Genomic DNA, 20,461 nt, shown 5'->3' on the forward strand with positions numbered 1-20,461 from the left:
TAACTCCTGAGCTCAAGCGATCCTCCCGCCTTGGCCTCCCAGAGTGCTAGGATTACAGGTGTGAGCCACTGTACCCAGCCGACACTGATTTTCTTGTTGATTTGTGTGTGTGTTTCCCCCAAATTTGAGTGTTAGCATCACATGACCAAGGACCTTATATTATGCACCACTGAAACCTAAGTGCTCCGAATTGTGCTTGGCACACAGTCCATATTTTGTTTTTTGTTGACTAAATAAAAGAATAGAAGCCTAGACCTCAAGTTGGAGACCTTGTTCCGCTTATGTCATTTTCATCTGTATTACTAACATATATATGTTGAGGACATGAGCTCCAAAGGCAGGTTTTAATAGAATAAATTGCTAGGAGGAAAAATATCTCAGGTGACTTTGCTGTTTCTAGCTGAGCTATTGACCAGTGCAGAAAAGAGAGCAGAAATGCAGAAACAGATTGAAGAAATGGAGAAGAAGCTCAAAGAAATCCAAACTACTCAGCAAGAAAGAGAAAGTGATCAGGTAATTTTTCTTTTTAATACACAAAACTAATGCTTTGTTTGAAATAAGCAGTCTAAAAGTCCTCCCAATCCCCATTCTGGTAGTTTCTTAACTATTAGTAGTACGAAAATTGAGGAGGAAAGTAATTTAACAGGTGACTTCAAATGGAATTTGTGGCCTATGAATAAGTGATGCAATATATTGACTTCTTAGTTATACTTACCATTATTTTGTTAATTCTGAGTTTAGCTTTTTATTCTAGTCATGTTCCATTAAAGTGGACTTAACTAAAGAAATTCAGTATATCCTTGGCACTAGTCAGTTGAGTACAACAGTACTAGTTTATACTAGGAACATAAATTATTAGAAAGAACTTTTGTGGTACAGCCATTTTATGTGGTTAGTGGATGTCTAGGGAAAGAGTGTGGTAAAAGTAATGTTGGAGCTAGACAGTGAAAATAGGTAACATTTTCTGGATGAGAGGAACATTGATTTTGTTGATTTAATGCAAATAGCAAGAAGAGAAGGTGCCTACAAAAGAGACAGCTGAACTGCAAATTGCTTTCAAGTCTCAGGAAACGCCAGGAATCACTCTGTCCAGTTCTGTTTGTCCAGTAAACTCTTGTGCCAGGTAAGGACACAGTGATGAAAGGGACAATGCTTATAGGAGGGCATTTAGAACCAACCTCTGACTCTCTGGTGCCTTGAAGTCTCCTTGACTTTTACAGTATTGAGACATTTTTATAGGTCTTTACACATTTATAAAATGTATGTCACAACATACATTTTCATGCTTATGAGGGAGGACAGAGTGCTGACTTTTTTCCATTGAAAAAATACGTTTCTTCTAGAAACATAAATAATGTTTTTAAAAAATAAAATTACCCATTTCTACCACCAAGAGATAACTACTATAACACTGTTGTATCTCTCCTTTTGTGTTCTCTTTTTGTTTTTTTATAAAAATGGCAGCTTATACTGTAATCTGTTTATACTGTTAATGCAATTTAACGTCTATTATCAAATATACTTCTACAACATTTTTAATGACTGAAGGTTCCTTCAAGAAAATTTGGATTGACATTAGTAGAATAATTTCTTTATCTTAAAGAAGATTATATTTGATGGAAAATCCTCTTGGACTTTTAAAAATTAAACAATTTTTTCTGAGGGTATTGAGCACATTTTAAAACAATTTTCTTCACAGAGAAACTTCACTTGCGGAAAACATTTGGCAGGAACAACCTCACTCTAAAGGTGAGCTGTATTTGACAGCCTTGTGAAGAAATTGCTGGTAACAAGTGTATTATGTAACAAATGATAAATATTTTTTTTAATTATGGCAAAAGGATTGAAAGAAAGCTGAGGGGGGGACTAGGGTATTATTATGTCTTTGAATCAAGGAATTCAGTATAATCATATGCTTTGAGATAGGATAGACATTTGAAAGAGTGTTTTCATAATGTTCCTCGGTGCTTCAAAGTATTTTCTTAAATGTAACTTTAATTTTATATTAACTACCAAATAATCTTTAGTTACTGTGTAGTGTTTTTTGGGGGGATAAAAGTTTAAAGCTATTTTATGTTCAAATTGGTTTTCTTTTCTATTCAGAAACATGTTAAAAGTGGTAGAAACATGAATATTCACTTATAAGTAGTTTTGGAAGAAAACCAAAAAAATTAAACCTCTAATTCTAACCACCAATTTATAGGAAATACAAAGCATGGAGGAACATTGTTAAACAATAGGGGAATAGAATTGACAAAATCCAGCATTATGGGGCAAACAACCTAGTTTCTTCAACAAAAAAATTACCCAAAAACGCTATAGAATAAAAGAGAGATAAGAGTTTTTGACAAGTTTCTTCTTTCAGAGAAAAAGAATGAAAGGTTTGTTTGGGTTTTTTTTTATTTAAAAGTTTCCCATTATTTTAAATGAGGGTGGAATTAGGGAGTTGCTATTATCTATGTAAATAGAAAAAAATTGCTAACCGGAGTGAACCAGCCACAATATATGGATCTTAACTCTGGATTCCCAATTCAAATAAACTTTAAAAACAATTTTTTTTAAAAGAACAGGTAAATTGTAAAACTTCCAAATGGAGATTTTGTTAGTCAGAAATTGTTGATTTTGTGAGTATCATGTTTCGAGATTAGGCTTTTTTTAAAAAGCCTCTTTTAGAAATACGTATTGGAATATTTACAGATAACATGATATGATGTCTTGGATTTGCTTTAGAATAATCCTGTTGATTTGGGTGTTGGGAGTAGTGGCAGTGGTGGGAAATCTAGATGAAACAAGATCATCTATGTTTGGGTAATTGTTAAATTATTAAATGACCCTTTAGATCATTATTAAATGATCCTATATGTTTAAGATTTTTCATTATAAAAAAACAAATTGCCTTTGTGCTTTCAAACAACACAAAATATTAATTAGTCTAGTTGTCTTGAAGAGTAAGGCGTTTACTCCAAAAGTATATATCTAGTCTTTCTTTCTATAGGTCCCAGTGTACCTTTTTCCATTTTTGATGAGTTTCTTCATTCAGAAAAAAAGAATGAAAGGTTTGTTTGTTTTTTTTTACTTAAAAGTTTTCTGTTATTTTAAATGAGGGTGAATTAGGGGGTTGCTATTATCTATGTAAATAGAAAAAAAATTGCTCAATGGAACATGTCTTTTTCCAGTCCTCCTGCAGATCCTCCACAGGTTTTAGCCCAACGAAGACCCCTTGCAATTCTCAAAACTTCAGAAAGCATCACCTCAAATGAAGATATGTCTCCAGATGTTTGTGTAAGGAACATTCTCCCTAAATTAATTTAAATGGGCTACTAAATTGTTTCATTCAAATCCACAGAAGTTTAGGGTTAAAATTGAAACCACTGACTTGAACTAAGCATGTGAAAAGATGCACAGCATCATTAGTCACCAGGGATATGCAAATCATAAACCACAGTGAGATACTACTTCACACCCACTAGAATGGCTATAATAAAAAAGATGGACAATAATCAGTTTTGGTGAAGATGTGGAGAAGTTAAAACATTCATCCATTGCTGGTGGGAATGTCAAATGGTACAGCCACTTTGGAAAACAATTTGGCAGTTCCTCAAAATGTTAAACATAGAGTTACCATATGACCCAGTAATTCCTCTCCTAGATATATACCCAAGAGAATTAAAAATATATGTTCACACAAAAAACTTGTACACAAATGTTCATAGCAGTATTATTCATGATAATAAAACAACCCCGAAAGTTCATCAGCTGATGAATGGATGAACAAAATGTTATGTATCCGTACACTGAAATGTTATTTGACACAAAAAAGGAATGAAAGTACCAATAGATGTCACAACATGGATGAATCTTGAAAACTAAGTGAATGAAGCCAGATACAAAAGAACACATATATGATTCCATTTACATGAAATGCCCAAATAGGCAAAGGTAGATTGGGGATTTCCAGGGGATTAGGGGGCCAGGGCGATGGAGAATGACTGCTAATGGGTATAGGGTTCTTTTTGGAGTGATAAAAATATTCTGGAGTTAGATAGCAGTGATGGCTATACAACCTTATAAAAACCACTGAAATATATACTTTAAAAGGGTGAATTTTATGGTATGAGAATTATATCTCAATTTTTTGAAGTGGGGAAAAAAAATCACTGCTTTTAAAGCCTTTTTGCACTTTTAATTGTTTTTAACCAACATAGCAAAGGACGTTTGTTCTTTTCTATATAAAATGCCTTTTGCGGCGATGCTGAGGTTATGTGGACCAACCATTTTTTTCTTAGTAATGTTCTATTTTAACCACTATGGACTAGTGATATGATAGTACTTAGGATAAAAAGACCTTGCATGACCTTCACATCAAAGTAAGTAACCTTTATTAGTGCCATTTTATTAAAGTTTTAAGGAAGAAAAATCATCCTCTTCAAACTAGCATCTGAAAACTTGTTATGAGATTTAAGACAACTGAATATGTTTATGGAAGAGATGTGATCAGTAGCTTTAGTGACTTAAAATAGTGTGTTTTCCACATCCTAGGGAATGAATCCTTTGGAGGAATTTTTTTTTTTTTTTTTTTTGAGACAGAGTCTCGCTGTGTTGCCCTGGCTAGAGTGAGTGCCGTGGCATCAGCCTAGCTCACAGCAACCTCAAACTCCTGGGCTCAAGCGATCCTCCTGCCTCAGCCTCCCGAGTAGCTGGGACCACAGGCATGTGCCACCATGCCCGGCTAATTTTTCTGTATATTTTTAGTTATCCAGATCATTTCTTTCTATTTTTAGTAGAGACGGGGTCTCGCTCTTGCTCAGGCTGGTCTCGAACTCCTGAGCTCAAACAATCTGCCCGCCTCGGCCTCCCAGAGAGCTAGGATTACAGGCGTGAGCCACCGCACCCGGCCTTGGAGAAATTTTTAAAACATATTTTTCTTTTATTTACTTCTTTATTGAGATATATTTTACATCCAGTAAACTGCATAAATATTAATTATACAGCTAGGTGAATTTTTACATATGCGAATATCCATGCAATTTCTACCCAGATCAAGATATAGAATATTTCCAGCAACTCAGAAGAGACTAAGGATTCTTTTATGACTAAGGGTGCTCAGGCCGCATTCCAGCTTACGGCATTGGAATTTCCAGGGAAGAAGTCCAAGCATGTATTTTGTTATTTTTAAGTACTTTCTCATGTGATTCTGATACAGTTAGTCCACTGAGTGCTATGAAAAGACAATGATGTAAATGAGTAATTAATTACATACTGTGTTCTGGAGAATACCACCAGAGAACATGATGCTTGGACACGCTGGATTTGTTTACAGTGGTTCTAGGATCAGCTGTTCAGGGATAGGCCGAATCCATCTTAATCTAGTTTTTTTTGTTTTATAGCTTTTTACTTGAATTTTGTTAATAGGTACCTAGCCCTAAAAAATATTTATCCTCTAAAAAAAAAAATCATATTTAAAATGTCTAAACTAATAGGGTCATAAGTAGTATTTGTATAAAAGGTAGACTTAGACTATAGACATCTATTTTACTTTAATCTTACTATTTTATTTTTTTTCTTTTTCTTTTTTGAGAGAGTCTCACCTCTGTTGGTGCTGGGATTAGAGTACAGTGGCATCATCATAGCTCAAACTCATAGCAACCTCAAACTCATGGGCTCAAGTGATCCTCCTACTTCAGCCTCCCAAATAGCTGGGCAGGCTGGTCTCAAACTCTCGGCCTCAAGTGATCCTCTTGCTTCTGCCTCCCAAAGTGCTAGGATTACAGGCATGAGCCACTGCACCTGGCCTATCTTAGAATTTTTTAGCTATACCTTGTTTCTTCTAGATGTACCTCCCACCTCTGTTTACTAATATTGAGTCAGAAATTCAAAATTTATGTCAAATTGGTAATAACCTAGAAAATTAATATCTAGTATCTACAAGGGTTAAATGAAATATGCACTTTTGTATACTTCAGGTAAATATATAAAGTGATATAATCTCTCTGAGGGCAACTAAGCAATATGTATAAAGAACCCTAGTGTTTATAACCTTTTGATCTGATAAATTCTACTTTTAGGATTTTTTTTTTTTTTTGAGACAGAGTCTCACTCTGTCGCCCTGGGTAGAGTGCCATGGTGTCAGCCTAGCAAACAGCAACCTCAAACTCCTGGGCTCAAGCGATCCTCCTCCTCCTGCCTCGTCCTCCCAAGTAGCTGGGACTTCAGGCGTGCACCACCATGCCTGTCTAATTTTTTTCTATTTTTAGTAGAGACGGGTCTTGCTCTTGCTGAGGCTGGTCTCGAACTCCTGAGCTCAAACGATCCGCCCGCCTCGGCCTCCCAGAGTGCTGGGATTATAGATGTGAGCCACCGTACCTGGCCCTGCTTTTAGGAATTAATCCTAAGAAAATTAAGATGTTCATAAAGATTCATGTATATGGATGTTTAAAATAGGTTTATACGAGTAAAAAACAGGGAATAACCTGAAAGAATTATTTAATTTCTGGTAGACCCACAGTGTGACCATTATGTAAAAAAGAACTTTTAATAGCACAGAAAAGAAATGCAAAAAGTCTGAGAAAGAACAGGGCCAGGTGCTCTGTCTCAAAACAAAACAAAAAAAAAAATATGAGAACAATACATAATATTGTGTATGCTATAATTTCACTTGTTTTAAAACTCCATTTAAAAATACATAGAATATGCTTATGCATATATCCTACCAGATATAAATGATAATAGCGGTTGCCTCTGGGGAGTAGGAATAGGTGGAGATGAGGGATTAGTAGTGTAGAAGGGAGACTTTTTCACTGTTTATCCTTTTAAACAAGTTGACTTTTAAAAACCATGTATACATGTATTACTTTCAAAGACAAAAGTATGTTTTAAATATGGCAAAAATATTAATATAAGATTGGGCAATAGCATTTCAGGTGATTTTGTTTTTCTTTATATTTTCCATATTTTATACCATAATTGTGAATTACCTTTAAGAGATAAATAAAACAAGTATGTGGCATAGAGAAAGAAGACATAAAAACTAGGAAGATGGCAGATTATCAGAATGTTTTCTAAGTGAAAGCCAGAAGAAAAATAATATTAGTGCCTTAGCTCTTAGTTGGAATCGGTTGGGGCACAAACCATTGGCCAATATTTTTCCTCATGTGGAGAATTCTCCTGATGTATTTTTTGATAAAGTATAGTTTTTACTGTTTTCATGATACAAAACCATTTTCCTCAAATACTATAATGTGCTTTTCAAAATTGTCTTTCCCTGGAGATTCTGATATGCTACTTCTATACCCTGGGTCACTGATCTAATGTGTGCCTCTCTAAGTCAAAAAGATAGGTTATTCATATATTCATTGAAATATTTCAGCTAAACTTTATATAATTTTTGTTTCAGGATGAATTTACAGGAATTGAACCCTTGAGTGAGGATGCCATTATCACAGGTTTCAGGAATGTAACTATTTGTCCTAACCCAGAAGACACTTGTGACTTTGCCAGAGCAGCTCATGTTGTATCCACTCCTTTTCATGAGATAATGTCCTTGAAGGATCTCCCTTCTGATCCAGAGAGACTGTTGGAGGAAGAGGATCTGGATGTAAAGACCTCTCAGGACCAGCAGACTGCTTGTGGCACTGTCTACCATCAAACTCTCAGCATCAAGAAGCTCAGGTGATTGGGGATTACAGGTTTACAAACTTGATTTTTTGCTCTCTTACTCTATGTGTGCTTGTCAGTTATAGTAATCAATTACCAAGTTCTTTCTATCTGCCAGGTTCTGTGCTAAGTGCTTTACATGAGAGTAGGGCTGCCCCAGATAAAGTGTCAATGGGATTTAGTGATTGATTTGGATGTGAGGGTTAAAGGAAGTGAATTTTGACGGTTAAGAGATGAAGTCCAGGAGAATTATGGAATCTTTGAGGAAACTTGGCAAAGTGTAGATGCTTGGAGAAGAGGAGGCATTTAGTTTTCCTGTAATATTGAGTTTAAAGTAATGGTACGTCTCAGCGAGGTATAGCTCTAATAAAAATAAAATAAAATGAAATAATGGTAGAATAGCTGATATTAATTTCAAATACACAACTAAAGATATGTTAAAGAAAAAGTATCTTTTGATAGAGAGGTAGAAATGAATTAGGGAATATGTTATGAGGGAATGGCATAGAGAGACAGAGACTGAGCTTTGTTTCAAAGTCAGCTAATTTAAACAGACTAATTCCGGTTTTAGGAATATCCTTTAATTTGCCGATTTGTGCTTTTATAACTGCATTTTCAAACTTTTTTCTTAACAAACTTTTAATCACATTTGCTACCATGTATTCATGTTGCATGATTTTACTTTCCCTCTTACTGAAGAATAAAAAGTCCAGAAAAGGGATAAAGAGGAAGAAAGTTATTGTTAATGTTAGTCAATATTTCTCGGGAGTACAGAAGAGATGTTGAATAGGCTTTTAGTATAGATTAGGTAAATAAAGCATAACTCCAAAAATGTAATGCTGGGCATTGCTTGTCAACCAGAATAGAGGAAGTTACCTAGATTCTGATTTGGGAAAATAATGGACTTTAAAAATGAAACTAGCAAATAACAAATTTTAAGCAATTTATAACAAATTATAAATTATTTAAAACTAAATTTTATTTTAAAATAAAAGTATAACATAAAATTATAAAATTTACAAATTAAATTTATAAAATTATGACAAAGATAAGTCGACATATATTATTCCTATGAGAATTGACCCATTAGTGGTTCTTTTAGCCCAATCATTGAAGATAGTGGTGAAGCCACAAACTCCTCTGGCTTCTCTGGATCTTCTGCCTCAGTTTCAAGCACCTCCTCCATCAAATGTCTTCAAATTCCTGAGAAACTGGAGCTTACTAGTGAGACAGCAGGTAAGATCATAATATGCCATTTGTGAGCAAACATCTATACCTATGCCTAGTGAAAACTGAGCTGTATGTTTTTCTTCCTTAAGTTGCTATAAATTGTGCTATGTCTAGAATAAATTAGTATTAAATGCAGTTACATAAAGACCTGAGACAGATGAATGTAATTAGATTAGCAGTGTTGACTGTGTAATCTTGTTTTTGACCCTCACTCTGTTATAATACCCATTTTAAGCATTAGGTTTTTTAGGTGATGTTTTTTCAGCTTTCTCTCTCCCCCCTAGAAAATCCTACTCAGTCACCTTGGTGTTCGCAGTATCGCAGACAACTACTAAAATCCCTACCAGAGTTAATCGCCTCTGCAGTGTTTACTACAGAAGACAGACCGATGCCTAAGTTGGAAATAGAGAAGGAAATTGAATTACGTAAGTATCACTGAATGCATGTCCTTTTGCGGATAACAGTATACAAATAAGTGATTATTTGTACTTGAGCTTGATGCTTGAGCACTATAAATATTCCTAGATTGTAAGTAATAGCATTATAAAAGTTGACACATTAATAACTTTATGTCCCAGTAACAATCAGAATTAAGTCTTCTGCTCTTTCAATTTTTAACAAATGATTTTGAGAAGTATTCTAGATGCTACTAACTGGCAAATATACCAATGCCTGTAGCCCTTACACCAGGATGTAAAGACTAGAGGGCTATATATGTTCACAGTGATTTTTAAATGGAATCAAACCTTCTCAACAGGTAGTGAGGATTATTGCATTAAACGAGAATACCTAATATGTGAAGATTACAAATTATTCTGGGTGGCGCCAAGAAACTCTGGAGAGTTAACCATAATAAAGGTGGGACTGATTCTTTGTGATTTTAGTTACTTTGTCAATATGTGGATTGAAGCAATAACTGTCCTCATGGTACCATCAGATCTTTCTAATAATCTATTAACTTCCTCATATTAATAGCAAGAAATCAGTCACCATAATTATAGGCCAGGATTAGATATGAATAATGAGAGGCTATTATATAAATCTCTCAGTATCTCCAAACATATTAAATATTCTATCAGTTTTCTTTCTTTTGAGGAAATGTCTCCTGAAATTTTCTGGCCTGCTCCAATCTGGACAAGTTATACTTCAGGCTTGACACACACACAGTGTCACCTTGAAATTTCCATTTACCATGATCCCTAGGTCTCACATTACCTTTTTCTTATGTTGGATGCCCAGTTGTTTGGATCCCATATTTTCTTCTTTCCTGGTTTAATCTCCTATATTTTAAAGGAATACATACTTTATCAGCTTCCCAAGAAAGAGATGGGACATAAAGTTTCCTGTATGTCAGAAAATTCCTTATTCTGCATCTTTACTTGATTGATAGTTTGGCTGGATATAGAATTCTAAGTTAATGGGTTTTTTATTTTTTTGAATTTTGAAGAGCCCCATTGTCTTTTGGCATATAACCTTGCTTTTGAAGTGTTTTGCCATTCTGAGTCTTGAAGTTTTGAGTCAAGCTATTTTTCCCTCTTTGGATCCTTATAGGATCTTATGTTTGTCCCCAGTATTCTGAAATGTCACAACTACATGTTTTGGCGTAAGTTTGTTGTCACTTATATACTAGGCAGTTAATGGCCACTGACTGGCAACTCCTTCAGTTCTGAGAAATTTTCTTCAATGAAAAAATTATTTCTTCCCCTCAGTTTTCTTAGTTCTCTCATTCCATAGTTCTTTTTATTAGGATATGGGATCTCTTGGACAGGACTTATAAAAATATTAATTTTTTTCTCTTATTTTCTCTTTGTCTTTTGTCAACTATATTTTTAGTTGACTTACTGGGTTTTTTAAACTTCTCTCATCTGTATTCAGTTTGCAAGAGCTCTTTTTTATTCTCAGAATTTTCTTTGTAACATTCTATTCTTCATTTCAAAGATGAAATATTATCTCTCTGAGATATTAATGATGCTTTAAAATTTTTTTCTCCCTGCATGATCTGTTGTCCTCCGGTTTGTTTTGATCTCTGTCTTTCATACTAGAGGCTTTCAAGTTTTTGGCTCTCTATTCATATTTAAGTGTGGGACACTAAACACTAATTGAAAGCTCTGTGTCAATGGGGGGACATTGACAGCTGTGGACTTCACTATAGGATGATCTAGTTTGACCATTCTGTTGTAAAATCCCCCAATCTTTAGATCTTTTCTCTTGAGCTGATCAGATCCCTCAGAGAAGACTTTTTATTTTCTGTTTGGAGCATATAAGCCTGGCTGCCAGCTTTCTGAAAGCTGAATGAAGAAATTAGGCTGGAGAATGTCTGGAGAAGGGCAGGGAGATGCATCTTAACATCTGATATATAAGCTTTTTCCTGTTTTCCATATGGTATTCCCACCCTCAGTGGTTTCTGGCACCCTCTAGTCCAGAGCCTTTCTATTTTATCCTCCCTAGGGAATAAACTTCTAGTTTTCTGGAATGGGGGAGAGGTAATTGCTAGGCTGGGCTATGGGAGTAGGAGGTGGAATTTGGGATCTAACTTCCTCTTTTTTTTTTTTTCTGAGACAGAGTCTTGCTCTGTTGCCCAGGCTAGAGTGCTGTGGCATCAGCCTAGCTCATAGCAACCTCAAACTCCTGGGCTCAACTGATCCTCCTGCCTCATCCTCCTGAGTGACTGGGACTATAGGTGCACGCCACCACGCCCATCTAATTTTTTTCTGTTTTTAGTAGAGGCGGGGTCTCACTCTTGCTCTCGGGCTGGTCTCAAACTTCTGAGCTCAAGCAGTCCTCCTGCCTCGGCCTCCCAGAGTGCTAGGATTACAAGCATGAGCCACTGCGCCCGGCCCTAACTTCCTCTTAAATGTGGTTCAACCACCCCTGTTTTAGCTCCACCCTCAGCCTTACTTCCGTAGGTAATTGGTGCCACCAGTTATAATACTATAGGGAGATAGTCTTGTAGTATTAATGTGATTGCTCTTTAGTCTTCAGCTTTCTCCATTGCTAGAATCAGTTTTCCTTGGGTCTTCTAAATGGTTGTTACCTCTTATTCTCTTCCCACCTTCCAGAATTTTGTTGCTGTTGTATCCTTTATTGTAGATTTATGCTTTTTAAAATATCCCTTTCCTATTAATTCAGAATCAGAAGGGCTGGAGGGAATGTGATTTCAATCTGCCAGCCATAACCATAGATTCTAATTGCACTTATTTAAAAAATATATCTTACAGGTATCTTCTCAACCTGTCCCATGGGACTTTTATATCAATCTCAAGTTAAAGGAACGTTTAAATGAGGAGTTTGATCACTTATGCAGCTGTTATCAATACCAAGATGGCTGTATTGTTTGGCACCAATATATAAACTGCTTCACCCTTCAGGTTTGAAATAATACTAAAAACATAATTTAACGTCCTCAAGTAGAGAGATTTGTGCTCCATTTAGCAAAGGAATTTAGTACAAAATTTCTGTCAATCTTCTAGAAATAGACCAATTAAATTATAAGTTAAAAGCGTTGATCATTTTGTTTTTCCAAGTTATTTTGACCAAAAGCCTCTTTGGGATTTTTTAATATACTTTTTATTTTGTTGAATTTCAAACATAAAATAGATAGAATTGCACAATGAACATCCATCTAACTAGGATAATCATCAGCTTATGACCATTCTTGTTTTATCTATACTACCCCCACTGGATTTGTTTTATTGATTGATTGACATATGGTCTTGCTATGTTGTCCAAGCTGGTCTTGAACTCCTGGGCTCAAGCGATCCTGCCGCATCACCCCGAGTAGCTGAGACTACAGGCACATGCCACTGCACCTGGATTATTTTTAAAACTTAGACACAAAATGTCATTTTATTCTGTGGTATGTTCTTAAGAAGGTTTTGTTGCAGATTTTGATAGTAATATGTATTCTCTAAAATGGTTAGAATAAGAGTATTTTAAAACATTTATAGAGCACCTATTATGGGGCAGGCTCATCCTTGTTGCTCTTCATCCATTATCTCATTAAATCCTTACAAACAATCTTATGGGGAGATCACAGTATTGTTAAAACTGGGACATAGACCCAGACTACATTCTAGTAGAGAACAAGGAAGAGTACAAACCAGCAGTTATCAAGGTATTGAGTATAACTACAATCCACCCAATTTGAGAAATAGTGAATTTTCTATCCTTCTATTTCCAGGATCTTCTCCAACATGGTGAATTTATTACCCATGAAATAACAGTGTTGATTATTTATAACCTTTTGACAATAGTGGAGAAGCTACACAAAGCAGAAATAGTCCATGGTGACTTGAGTCCACGGAGTCTGATCCTCAGAAACAAGTTGGTCCTTTTCATTCTTTTATGATTCTGTCAGCTTTCTCTTAAAACATGGATAGTTACCAACTTTTTAAAGCCTTTTGATAAATGCCATATTAAGGAACACATTATGTTAATGCTACCTAAAAGTCAATAATCAGTGGGAACAATTTAAAAGTTCAAAGAAATAAACGCATTGGGGAAATGTGTTAATTCAGATAAAAGAATTAACCATGAGTATTGTAATGATTCATGTCAAGAAGAGTTATAAAATATGGATATTTTGAGGAATGTAAAGTACATTGTCTGTCTAGTCATTCTGTGCATGGGGCCAGTGCAAATCTAGCAGGGATGGCAGCAAAATTGAGGCACTGCTCAGTTTCATAGACCAAAGCTTAAGTCAGGCCTAACTGAAATGTTAGCCAAGAAAAGTGGTTAAAACTAGACTGCAAATACAAACTATGCCAAGAAAAGGGCCTTAGTGTTCCAATTAAACCCAGTCGGTCCATTAGATTCAAGGGGTGGGCACAGAGCAAGAAATGAGAAATGAAGTCCAAATACTAAGAACTGAGAAAATATAAAAAACGTTCAGGCGTGAACAAGGGAAAAACCGTCCAAAATTTTAGTTTTGTGAAAAGAACTAAAGGACCAGCACACTAGTGATCATTGGTTTCATGGTCTTTGAATAGAGCAGCCTGGTTTAAAGATGCTTTGTCTGCTCGACCCCATGTCTTGGGTAAGTAGTTAACTTTCTTTCTGAGGTCATTGGTATACACTAATAGCTGGAATCATTCTTCACATTTCTTCCGACTACTTAATCTGTAAGAAGAGACTGAATTAGACTCTAAATCATAGTTGGCATGGAAATTAAAAAACCCTCAATGTATTTCTGCAATTATAACCAAAAGAACTTCTTTCCTGAGATAGCAGAGTCCTAAAGACTTCCCTAGACATAACGTAGCAGCATTTTTCCGTGGGTATTTTGGATGAGACAATACTTTGTGCAGGTCTGTTCCACATATTGCAGGATATTTTATATCCACACTCCCCCATTACTCCCCCCAGCCATTGTGACCACCAGAAATCCTTCCATATTTCCAAATGTTAGAACCCCTGTTATAGTTTTTATTTTCACCCTACTTCACAACAGTACAAGTTCAGAGGACAGTGTTAGAATTCTCAGCGCTATGGAAATTGCAGGCGGAGGTACGTATAGTCTATGTATTTGAAGAGCTCTTCTCTCAGCCACCAGGGACTCTGGGAAAACACATAGCATTAAAGGGACATTGCCTTTTACTTTGTCACTACGTATCAAATTTGATAGGAAATTTCATATTGATTTGCAAAGAATTAAAAGCCAGAAAGAACCTTTTGAAATGACTTAGTTTAGTTGCTACATATTTTTTGTGAGGAAAATGAGACCTAGAAAAGAATGTCTTGCCCATGGTCACAGTAAGTTAGTAGCTGACTAGAGGGCTAAGAGACCTTCATGCTTCTTTTTATTAACCTAAGAAACATTTTTCCTACCTCTCTCAAGTTTTAAAAGTATTTAAAAAATATATTATAGACTTATGGTGGCCCAAAGAAAAAGCTATATTTTGTGCCAAGGAAAAATGGGAAGGAAAAAAGAATTCTGTGCTGTGAAGGTATGTGATTGGAGTAGTTAAAGCCTGTATTTAGGAATATAGGACCTGCACCAATATCAGTCAAGAGTTTGAGGGAACTAATTGAGAAAAACAGACAAAAGAATACATGAAAACAGTCCATTCTTTTCTGTCAGGTAAATAGTTCCTATATCTCCTTGGAGGATTGCTTTATTGCATGGAATAGATAAACCCAAGGAAATATAATTAATTGATAGTGAATTGGTATTATAAAGTATTTTTTAAGAAGAGTTGGAATTACAGAAAGAGTAAGATAGAATATGGTGTTAGTTTAATAGAAACAGGAAATTTTACAGTATAAGTAGGACTTTACAAACAAAACAGACTTGTATTATTTTCCATTAAACCCTAGAAGGAATAATCTGAGTGATACTTGGCAAGCTTATCTAGAATAATAAAAGCAGTGACAACTATAAAAGCTTAATTTCCTCCTCATAATAATTCCTGTCAGTATCTAAATCATTGCTATTATACATGTTAATGTGTACATTAATGTGTGTATGGGCAGAAGCTTCTCCTTCCAGTACTTTATATGACATGGAAACTTGATAAATGTTTGGTGGTGGCCATGCACTGTGATTTAAATATACTTTGTGTCACCCAACTGATCTTGACCTTCCTTCCCCATCTGGGTGGACACTGCCACTGCTCTTGCAGGTGCATTTTCACAATTAACCACTGGAGGGAGCTGTTGGCATAGCAAAAACATACATGCAGTACCTTTTTTTTATTTTTTTTAAGACCAGCTATGCAGCTTCTTTCATGGCCTATTTTTATTATCTCTTTCTCTTAAATTTGGGCTCAGAATCGACGATCCCCATGATTGTAATCAAGCTTTGAAGATAGTAGACTTTTCCTACAGTGTTGACCTTAGGGTGCAGCTAGACGTTTTTATTACCCTCAGCGGCTTTCGGACTGTACAGATCCTGGAAGGACAAAAGATCCTCGCTAACTGTTCTTCTCCCTACCAGGTAAGTGTAAAACCAGCCTGAGCAAATATGGAGAGGGTTTCTTAATCTCTTTATTGTCTAGATAAGCTATAAAAGCTAGTGTTTACTGGTACTTACTCTCCCAGAATGGATGACCTAGTTTTCAGGTATCACCAAGTCAAGCAAAACGTACCATTTTTCTGTTACAGCGCTGAAGAATATGCACATACACGTGCAAACACGACTAACTCAGTAACCTAAGTGCCAGGGCCATTTCTACCACTTACCATCCGTGTGATCATTTATAAGTTATTTTCTATGATCATCTCTGTAAAATAAGGATAACAGTCTGTGCTCTATATACATGAGATTCGTGAGGATTAAATGAAATAATGTATATAAAAAGAACCTTAGGACAAATGTTAAGTGTTTTATATGGTGGCATTATATGCAAAAATTCCTTCTAACTCAGCTCTAGACATAAAGCATTTGCTGATTGAATGTGTAGCATGAACCTGAACTTGTCATCTGGACCACATTTAGATCACAGCTGGGGTTCATGTAAATCCAGTAGGTCTACAAATTTGAATTTGATAGTCCACATATTTTGTCGTCTTTTGTTCTTACGGATAATTCCTAGAGTTGGCTATATTGATCACTTCTTTGGGGAGCTTCTCCCTTTACTGTAAGGGTAAGGAACAGTCTATGAAAATGTATGTCATAAAATAAACTTAGTTAAGCATTGTTAATACCTTTCAACTTTCTACATAAATAAGCTGCCGTGGTAGAGGCAGAGGATTATTTTAGCTGATGGTACTTTTTGTGATTTCAGGTAGACCTGTTTGGTATAGCAGATTTAGCACATTTACTATTGTTCAAGGAACACCTACAGGTCTTCTGGGATGGGTCCCTCTGGAAACTTAGCCAAAATATTTCTGAGTAAGTATTGGTGATTTCAGGGTCTCTGCCTGTCCACATAATTTTTTCTTTCTCTTGGATGCTCTCTCTGCTTTGGCAGCCTTTGTTTTCTTAATCCAAATGCCGTGAGTCCAGTAATTTCAGCCAGTTTTCATTAAAGTATCAGTGGAGCACCTAGTGTAGGATAAAGGAGTTGCTAATTAAAAATAAGACTCAAACTATTCAGACTTCAGGACAGCATTCTGAATCTAGGTGTCTCATACAGACTGCAATTATAGTATGGAAGCTTCTCAGTTTAGAAGTATTAAAAGAAACATTTTGTGAGGATAATTTTCTAACCAATTGATGTTAGTCTTAAACCCCCTTTTAATAGCTATCATTATCAAAAGGATTAAGCATCTCTCGAAGAGAGTTACATTTCTAAAGTATATACTCATTTGGGGCTGTTATTTATCTAATGAGTGGTAGAACCAAATCAGAGAATTGAATCTCCTGGTGAAGAAGTAAATGTTCTCTGAATAAGAGCTGCTTTCTCTCAGAACCTTAGTACTCTCTGAAGCCTGCTCATAAAATGTATTTAAATACCTGTGTTCTACTTTAGCTTATCTTAGATAGCAACTTCCCAGCATAAACTTACCAGTCTGTCACTTATTGGTACATTCTTTGGTTAAAAAAGAAATCACTGTTGAAGATTTAATACCCTTTTTCCATTTTCCCCTCTGAACAATTGAATTGTGGTTTTTTCTTTATGTAATTCACAACTTGGCGAGTCTTATTTGTCTCTTACATGTACTTTTAAAACAGACTTGGGAGTTAATGTACGGTATATAGGATAGAGTTAGGCATCTCCAGGTGGTGGTGGTCCAGGCAGGTGTGGGTAACGCAAGCAGAAACAGGTGGAGTCAGTTGTGGTTTCCTAATAGCCCTGCCTTACACAATAATAGAAGTTTTTCTGATAAAAAGAAAATAATAATAAGCAAAGCTATAAACATAGATTTAAGCAGCAATTACTTCAGTCAAGTTTAGGATTGTCAGAGAATTGTGAAGATGATAAACCATTGGGGTGGGAGAGGGAGCTATAGTTTTTAATGTCCTAGACTCTATGAAAATTAGAGAGAGGAGATAAAATTCCTTTTTCTTCTATTTGTAAAAGAAAAGTGCTAGAAAAGTGCTACATCTTAGTACACAGGAAATTTATAGATAGAGATGAGAGAACTTCTTTCTCTTTATGTACATTGTATTATGGCTTTTCCCACTATGGCAGCCTTTTTTTGGAGTTCTTCCCTGGGCTTTCAAAGGACTATTTGAATGATCTCTAACCCTAGGGTTCTGGGTATTACCTTCTTAAGTCATCTTGGTGCATAAATATACCACTGAGTTAAATACAAAAAGAATTCTAATTTTCATATGCCTAATCTTGATGGAAATGGTTTTATGTATTTTTAGGGTAAAAGATGGTGAATTGTGGAATAAATTCTTTGTGCGGATTCTGAATGCCAGTGATGAGTCCACAGTGTCTGTTCTGAGGGAACTTGGAGCAGAAATGAATGGGGTTTTTGACACCACATTCCAAAGTCACCTGAACAAAGCCTTATGGAAGGTAGGGAAGCTAATTAACTAGTCCTGGGGCTTTGCTCTTTCAGTAAGATAGCCAAGTCTCTCCCAGATTACTGCCTAAAAGCAATGGTTGTATAGTGGAACACTGCAACTGTATATGCTATAGTTTAATTTAGGACACATTTAGATATACTACCAATGCTTTTCTACTTTTTGGTAGAGGCAATCTCTAAGTAACGCACATTTTTTACATAGCAATGTACTTATTCATGGCCTTGTCTAACTTTAACAAAGAACTGTCTTATTCTAAACAGACTCCATACAAATGGGTACTTTGTTGTCATTTAACCCATTTGTCTCTACTTTTCCCTGTACTTTTCCTTTTTGTAATTTGTAACATGCACTCTTATGATCACCGTGTATTTTTTAAATAATAAAATAGTATTTGTTAAATTTGTGCTTCTAACATTTCATCTACTTTTTGCAAATTAAGATAATAAATGACTTAATTTTGCAGAGAGGAGTTATTGTACCCTAGAAATTTGTATATCCTGGACTTGGAACCGTTACGATAGGATTATAACAAGATAAAATAGCCAATCATTCCTTTAGGTGTTTCCAACCTTCCAGTAAGTGGTCTAGATCGAAAAGTAGGTAAAATGATACACGCAGACCAAATTTTCTTAAATTTCAGATGGTAAAACCGTATATGTGGCTTATATTTTAATGATTTTACTTTTATTCACCAAGCCCTTGGTCTATTTATATAATCTAGTGGTGCTGCTGCTACTAGGTCTCTTAATTGGGAATGTGGCTGTTAGAAGTGAAAAGGTTTTCAACAGGGTTTAGCAATCTTTCAAAAATGGAATAATCATTCTATCACAAGCAGAATGACTTGGCGGGGGCAAAGGTCAGTGAAGAAATAAAAGGAAATTTTGTTTGAAAGATTTGAGCAAGCAGGAGGTCAGAGTAAAAATATAACTTTAAAACATGAACTAATTTGAGAGAGAACAGACCTAGATGAAGTATTGGACACCCAAAGGGAAGCATGAATTACACCTGGCCTTGGGGATAGGAAAGGAAATTGGTAGAAAAGGGCAATAAAAAGTATCTAATTATATGTTTTATATCTAAATATCAAAGATTATCTATGTTCTTCCATGCTGATGCCTGATTTTTTTTTACTCTAATTGTCACTGTTACTACTCTAAGATTGCTGGAAAGCAGAAAATCCTAAGTATGTCTCAACTAAAAATATTTAAGCAGATACGGTTGAACCACTGAAACATGACTTGGATCTGAAAGATAATCAACTTAGAAATATTTGCTCTTAACCAAAATACAGCTCTCCAAACATTCTCACATTTGCTTCTCCTACTGATGGTATAAAATGATACATCTGTATCTTTCACATAATCAAATCCCCTCCCTCTCTGCTCTCCTCATTTCTCAATCCACTGCATTGACACATAAAGCCATTAGTCTGAGGCTGGACAGTAAATTTAGATTCCTTCTTAATATAGGCTTAGCTACTATCTAGTAAATTCTTCATCAGCCTTGACAGCAGGCTATTATATGGATAAAGCTTTGTTTCTGAGGAAAGGGAGGGGAATCTGAGAAAGCTACTTTATTAGAAAGCTGTTTTGCCACCGCTCCTTCCATTCCCCATCTCCTTCAAACCCAGCCCTTCTTTTTAGAAGGGAGAAAAGGGTACCTGACCAGTTAGGATCTATGATGTGTTAGGTTTTCTCTTTGCCTAAGCATAAACCCATAAAGAGGGATCTTTTCCAGTTCACTTATATTTTATGCTTATTTGTCTTGGGAGAAGGAAGCCTTTCTTTTTTGACAGAAGCTTCAAATGGTTCTTATTTCTTGTTTCACTAAGGCAGGAATAATGTAACAATGGACTTGGGCTGGGGTGGGGGGAACACAGCTGAATAGGCATGATTTTTACTTTTGTTTGAAGAGACCATGGAATATATAGTGCTTCACCATTCACAAAGTATTTGTACATCCACCACCAATCTTAAACCATTGTTAGAGCCTTCATACTCCTATGACAGTTGTAGAAGAAACCTTCCACCAAGTCAAAGTGCTCTGATATCAAACCTGAGTCTGTAGCAGTAGACTTGAGACTGTTGGTTGAGCTATTAATCTCAAGGTAGATAAGAAAGACTTTCAGAGGGTTAGCACAAGATTCTTTGAAATAAC

The 20,461-nt window shown here is 35.7% G+C and overlaps 1 protein-coding gene across 1 annotated transcript in view; it reads left to right on the forward strand.

Moving 5' to 3' along the window:
• Positions 1 to 18,703, forward strand: part of BUB1B (BUB1 mitotic checkpoint serine/threonine kinase B) — a 60,161-nt gene extending 41,458 nt beyond the window's left edge. Inside the window, exons 10-23 of the mRNA XM_012649423.1 lie at positions 401 to 513; positions 1,008 to 1,123; positions 1,700 to 1,749; positions 2,996 to 3,056; positions 3,177 to 3,282; positions 7,394 to 7,668; positions 8,756 to 8,889; positions 9,168 to 9,312; positions 9,645 to 9,741; positions 12,102 to 12,251; positions 13,064 to 13,206; positions 15,652 to 15,817; positions 16,608 to 16,714; positions 18,140 to 18,703. Coding sequence (XP_012504877.1) covers positions 401 to 513; positions 1,008 to 1,123; positions 1,700 to 1,749; positions 2,996 to 3,056; positions 3,177 to 3,282; positions 7,394 to 7,668; positions 8,756 to 8,889; positions 9,168 to 9,312; positions 9,645 to 9,741; positions 12,102 to 12,251; positions 13,064 to 13,206; positions 15,652 to 15,817; positions 16,608 to 16,714; positions 18,140 to 18,314 — 1,838 coding nt within the window. The 3' untranslated portion in view covers positions 18,315 to 18,703. The remainder of the gene's footprint in view (positions 1 to 400; positions 514 to 1,007; positions 1,124 to 1,699; positions 1,750 to 2,995; positions 3,057 to 3,176; positions 3,283 to 7,393; positions 7,669 to 8,755; positions 8,890 to 9,167; positions 9,313 to 9,644; positions 9,742 to 12,101; positions 12,252 to 13,063; positions 13,207 to 15,651; positions 15,818 to 16,607; positions 16,715 to 18,139) is intronic.
• The last annotated feature ends 1,758 nt before the right edge of the window (positions 18,704 to 20,461 follow it).

Source organism: Propithecus coquereli, unplaced genomic scaffold (genome assembly GCF_000956105.1).
Source record: "Propithecus coquereli isolate 6110/MARCELLA unplaced genomic scaffold, Pcoq_1.0 Scaffold3, whole genome shotgun sequence".
In the NCBI taxonomy this organism is placed as follows: domain Eukaryota; kingdom Metazoa; phylum Chordata; class Mammalia; order Primates; family Indriidae; genus Propithecus; species Propithecus coquereli.